This window comes from Coregonus lavaretus (assembly GCF_964263955.1).
Source record: "Coregonus lavaretus genome assembly, chromosome: 11".
Classification (NCBI taxonomy): Eukaryota; Metazoa; Chordata; class Actinopteri; order Salmoniformes; family Salmonidae; genus Coregonus; species Coregonus lavaretus.
In genome coordinates this window covers 37,806,311-37,812,310 of record NC_139998.1, presented here as the reverse complement: position 1 = coordinate 37,812,310, position 6,000 = coordinate 37,806,311, and the positions used below count along the sequence as shown (strand labels likewise).

At 44.0% G+C, this 6,000-nt stretch overlaps 1 protein-coding gene across 1 annotated transcript in view; it reads left to right on the top strand.

Annotated features, from left to right (window-relative positions):
• The first annotated feature begins 528 nt into the window (after window positions 1-528).
• Window positions 529-6,000, top strand: part of LOC311136778 (1-phosphatidylinositol 4,5-bisphosphate phosphodiesterase gamma-2-like) — a 64,108-nt gene continuing 58,636 nt past the window's right edge. Inside the window, exon 1 of the mRNA XM_084171050.1 lies at window positions 529-656. Within this exon, the coding sequence (XP_084027176.1) occupies window positions 638-656 (19 nt within the window). The 5' untranslated portion in view covers window positions 529-637. The remainder of the gene's footprint in view (window positions 657-6,000) is intronic.

The following is a 6,000-nucleotide window of genomic DNA, read 5'->3' as shown; positions in this document are numbered from 1 at the left end:
CTAAGCACACTGGTTCCGTTTTTATGTGCTCCTTTGTACACTCTTCTGGCGAATAAGGGAATAGCAGTGGCCGTCCAATGGAAACAAGGCTGCTCTTCAGAGAATGTTCTGTTAGTCTGACAGTTTTATGTCCAATTATATAGAATAAATGTATATAAAATGTAGTAAACAAAATGCTAAATTATTCCCCACTTTAATCATGGACTACTAGATAGATGTCTTGACTCAACAGCAACCATATTTTGCAACCATATTTGACAAAAAATAGCATTCGTTTATGAAATACAGACATTACTACACTGTGGTAGAGAATTCCCCCTGCTGAGGGCGCTGCAAGACACTATTTAATTGACTGGTTTTTGTTGTGCGCAATTGTTTATGATTGGCTCGGCTGAGTCTGGCTCTCCTCAAGTGAGGAAATATCGATCAGCGCACAGCCCGCGGTCTCAGCCAAGCAGCTGGTGCCCAGTTGCCCCATACTCTGTAAATGAGCTGATCATTCACCCTCTGATTGGCTAAGGACATATGCACTAGCTAATAAGGCACGATGCTCTTGCATCCCTATACAGTCAGTCCCAATGGCTGTTCCTTTCAGTGCACATAAGCGGTGTATTTACGGATTTACGGCAGTGTGTTCATGGAGTGCGCGGGTAAAAGTGAGTAGTGGTTATTGTTGTTATGGCTGAGATTTGTGTGTGTTTACTATTACTGTTTGTAGTAGTTGCTATTATTCCCTGTAATCTTATTACTGGGTTATATTACATGTTCAGGCAACATGTTTGTTTATATTCATACAGTCCTTTGTTATTTTTATCACAATCACTGTTAGTGTCAGTACCCTATTCCATGGGACTTCAACCTTTTCTTGCCCAGGGACCCCCTCCCGGGCAAACCGGTGACCCATGAACATCCATCATACGTTAACAAAAACATAATCAGGAGAATGATAATGGCAAGGAGACGTAATCAATGCTTTGTACAGCACAGATGAAGGCATAAGGCCGAAATGTTTGCTAGTTTTTATTTTGCACCTTGCACTGTCACCCTTTGTATTATTTCGAGCATGGATTAAATTAAGTATATTTTGTGATAGGTGGTGGGCCGAAGCCTATAGATCAGTGGCCAAAGCATCATATCTGCTTTAGTTTTCAAGTTGATCGGTCCCTGGCAAGGAAGGAGCTGTTTTTTAAAAACATATTCTATATATGTATTTATTCTGAACACATTTCCTTTTGTTGGCAATGTCAATTCTTGTAAATGTTTTCTAAATTCTTACTTTTATGTTTGCTAGCTGGACAGGCAAACACTGGCAAGTACTAAACCGCTAACCCATAGCCACAGGAAGTAGGGGTACTGAGGGTGCTACAGCACCCCCTAAAACATTAAATACAATTAATAAAAAACTTTGTGTACTATCCAGGTACCATCTCTGCTGATCACGTCTGCCAATCACGTTCTCCGTATCTAAGGTACTAAACACAGCTGGTTACAGCTTGAGCGAGATCTCTGTCCGACCAACTGCTATGGGAGTGTGGGCAGGGAAGTAGTTGTGGCACTGCTCATGCTCTCAAAATGTGGCGCCCGGAGAAGACATGTTTCTGGGGGGTGAGCAGGACGATTATGAGATGGAGTTACGTCGGGATGCCACCGGGCCGCTAGCAAAGCCAGGACAAGAGGAATATTGGGACAGGGACACGGAAAGGTGGATTTCGGAGGAGGAAAAAGAGGAAGAAGAGGTCGTAGAGAATGAGGAAAGCAGAGGTTGAATTAGAATTTGATGTAGATGGCGATAAAAAAGCAGATGGTATGTCGAAGAAGACTGGGGTCAAGTACAAACAGAGTGAGATGTCCGCCAGACTGAGTTCTGGAGGTGAAATGGAAGTGAATGAGGGAGATTTAAGTGAGGTGGAAAGTGTGGTGAGGAGCTCAGAGCCCGAGCCTTGTATCGATGGACATGGTTATGATAAAGATGAGTTTTGCCCAGTGGGAGTGAGATTCTTGGAGAAAGTGGATCCAGACCTTTTGGCTGATCCATATGTGGTATCAGGTTTGGTGGAAAAGTACTGTTAAATCGGTGAAGGTACAGCGATGCCACGCAACTCTGGTCAAGATCTGTTTCTTGCTTTGCTCTTAGGAATAGGGCACTATTGAAAGGATGATTTCTGGGGTAGCGTTAAGTGTAGAGGTGGAGCAATTGAAGTTGAAGATACCTGGTGTTTGTGACGCCCATCATTTGGTGTGACGCAGACCCGGTGGGGAACGTGGTGAAACAGAGGTGTCACAGTCTGTCCTTTTGAGGTTTGAATCAGTCTTTAACCTACAAAGTCATGTTAGGATATAAGAGTTATCCTGTTAGAGCTTTTGTGCCCAATCCACTGCAGTGTTTCAGTTGCCACGTTTATGGTCATGTCACAGCAGTGTGTAGGAGGGAGATTCCAAGATGTGGGAAGTGTGCAGGAGGACATGGGACAGAGGATTGTTTAGTTTTGGTGGAAAAAGTTGTGTGTGTCAACTGTACGGGTGCCCATGTTGCTGGGGATCAGAAGTGTCCAGTGCCAGAGAGGCAGGTTGAGTTGTGCAGAAGGCGTTGTATGCTGAGGCAGTGAAGAAAGTAGAGGAGGATGGGTCAAGGGTGAGGGATCCTGAGAGGATCCCTCTGAGCAGTAGATCTGTGCCAGTTCAGAGGGATAGGCCAACGAGTGATATATGCTTCAGTAAGGTTGGCTTCTTAGCGCTCATAGCAATGGGTATCAACTGTACCGCAGAAATGGAACGTAAATCACAGAAAATAGATGTTGTGGTGACAGCTGCAGAGAAGTGCTTGTGTGTACGAGATTTGACTTCAGAAGAGTTACAGGGTGTGTTGAGTGGTGGGTGGTGTCCCATCCTCCCAGGCCGTTGGCATGGTGCAGATGCAGATAGGGTAGAAGTAGTGGAATGGGGTAGTGGGTTTAGTTGGAAGGGTGTTTTTTTTCCTTGTCCCCTTTTCCCATTTTGTATCACAAAGTATAATGGATTTACAGTGAGGGAAAAAAGTATTTGATCCCCTGCTGATTTTGTACATTTGCCCACTGACAAAGACATGATCAGTCTATAATTTTAATGGTAGGTTTATTTGAACAGTGAGAGACAGAATAAAAACAAAAAAATCCAGAAAAACGCATGTCAAAAATTGTATAAATTGATTTGCATTTTAATGAGGGAAATAAGTATTTGACCCCTCTGCAAAACATGACTTAGTACTTGGTGGCAAAACCCTTGTTGGCAATCACAGAGTTCAGACGTTTCTTGTAGTTGGCCACCAGGTTTGCACACATCTCAGGAGGGATTTTGTCCCACTCCTCTTTGCAGATCTTCTCCAAGTCATTAAGGTTTTGAGGCTGACGTTTGGCAACTCGAACCTTCAGCTCCCTCCACAGATTTTCTATGGGATTAAGGTCTGGAGACTGGCTAGGCCACTCCAGGACCTTAATGTGCTTCTTCTTGAGCCACTCCTTTGTTGCCTTGGCCGTGTGTTTTGGGTCATTGTCATGCTGGAATACCCATCCACGACCCATTTTCAATGCCCTGGCTGAGGGAAGGAGGTTCTCACCCAAGATTTGATGGTACATGGCGCCGTCCATCGTCCCTTTGATGCGGTGAAGTTGTCCTGTCCCCTTAGCAGAAAAACACCCCCAAAGCATAATGTTTCCACCTCCATGTTTGACGGTGGGGATGGTGTTCTTGGGGTCATAGGCAGCATTCCTCCTCCTCCAAACACGGCGAGTTGAGTTGATGCCAAAGAGCTCGATTTTGGTCTCATCTGTCCACAACACTTTCACCCAGTTTTCCTCTGAATCATTCAGATGTTCATTGGCAAACTTCAGACAGGCCTGTATATGTGCTTTCTTGAGCAGGGGGACCTTGCGGGCGCTGCAGGATTTCAGTCCTTCACGGCGTAGTGTGTTACCAATTGTTTTCTTGGTGACTATGGTTCCAGCTGCCTTGAGATCATTGACAAGATCCTCCCGTGTAGTTCTGGGCTGATTCCTCACCGTTCTCATGATCATTGCAACTCCACGAGGTGAGATCTTGCATGGAGCCCCAGGCCGAGGGAGATTGACAGTTATTTTGTGTTTCTTCCATTTGCGAATAATCGCACCAACTGTTGTCACCTTCTCACCAAGCTGCTTGGCGATGGTCTTGTAGCCCATTCCAGCCTTGTGTAGGTCTACAATCTTGTCCCTGACATCCTTGGAGAGCTCTTTGGTCTTGGCCATGGTGGAGAGTTTGGAATCTGATTGATTGATTGCTTCTGTGGACAGGTGTCTTTTTATACAGGTAACAAGCTGAGATTAGGAGCACTCCCTTTAAGAGTGTGCTCCTAATCTCAGCTCGTTACCTGTATAAAATACACCTGGGAGCCAGAAATCTTTCTGATTGAGAGGGGGTCAAATACTTATTTCCCTCATTAAAATGCAAATCAATTTATAACATTTTTGACATGCATTTTTCTGGATTTTTTTGTTGTTATTCTGTCTCTCACTGTTCAAATAAACCTACCATTAAAATTATAGACTGATCTTTTTTTTGTCAGTGGGCAAAAATATAAAATCAGCAGGGGATCAAATACTTTTTTCCCTCACTGTATACTATAGTCCAGTTAGTGGTGGTAATGCAACATATTGGATGCCAACCGCCGTTAAACTCCAATGAAGAAGAAGAAGAAACTGCTGTGTAAAGTCTTTGTTATATTTGTAATCTATTTAGTTATAGAAACATGATACCATCAATGCAAGCTGTAAAATAAGTATTCCAACTTTGCTTAGAATGCAGTAACCTTAGCAATGTAGTTAGCTACTGTAGCTACAACAAGTAGACCTTTTGCTAGCTAGCAGGAGCAGATAGCTTTATCACTAGCATGTCATTCTGGGACAGGGACCTTTAGCTATCATTATTCCAAGCAGGGGCGGTGTGTTCATTAGGGCGATATGGGCGACGCACTGCCAAACGGGAAAAGGAAGGGATTTTTTTTCTAATCAATTATATCACGGCAACAGTAGTTATCAGTGTTCTAATCTAGACGTCTGATCTGCCACTAAATGTCCAATCAGGCTAAAGTCGTGCTTCAAATGGCCCCGCCCCTTTTGGGGCGATTTCAGTCAGGTTGAAAATCGCCCCAGAAGTCTCTCATAGACTCTCATGTAAAATCTTTTTTTTTCAAATATCAGAGCTTTCAATACAATCTCTATGGGTTCCGGGAGGGCTTGCACTTACGCGCTTTCGTCATACGTAACATAACAATGAACGTAACTAAGAAAAGAGCGGGTAGCAGCGTCAATCAATTCACGTACTACTGTCAAGATGGCTAGCGTTCAGTGCAACTCGATTGTCTCTTTGAAAGAAGTTCCTTTTTGTCGGCTAACAAATCAAGATAAATTGGCAACGAAACAATTAGGACCTCCCAGACCAAATTTAATAATTCAACAGGTTTCTACTAAAGGGGGAAAGTCCTACACCCGAGGATTTTCCAAAAATTGGTACGAACGAAAAACCTGGCTAGCAGGCTGCGATGTAGCTAATGCAGTCTTCTGCTACCCCTGCTTACTCTTTCACCCTGAAGGCGGCACGGCAGACAGCACCGCTTGGACAGCGACTGGTGTAACGGACATGCACCATCTTTCAGAAAAGATTAAGGAACATGAGCTGTCAAAGACCCACATGGATAGCTGTTTGAGATTGTCTGCTTTGGGGAGAGTGAACATTGCCACTCAACTGGATGAGGGATACAGGCTAGCTGTCCGCCGCCACAACGATGAGATTAGCAAGAACCGCCACATCCTCAGCCGGCTAATCCAGTGTGTGAAGTTTTGCGGAGTGTTTGAGTTAGCTTTGCGAGGCAAAGATGAAACTGAGGGCTCCACCAACCCTGGTATTTTTCTTGGACTTGTCAACTTTGTGGCACAATTAGATGATGTGTTTTATGGAAATGCATATTGTTTATGCAGTGTTGAGGAATGT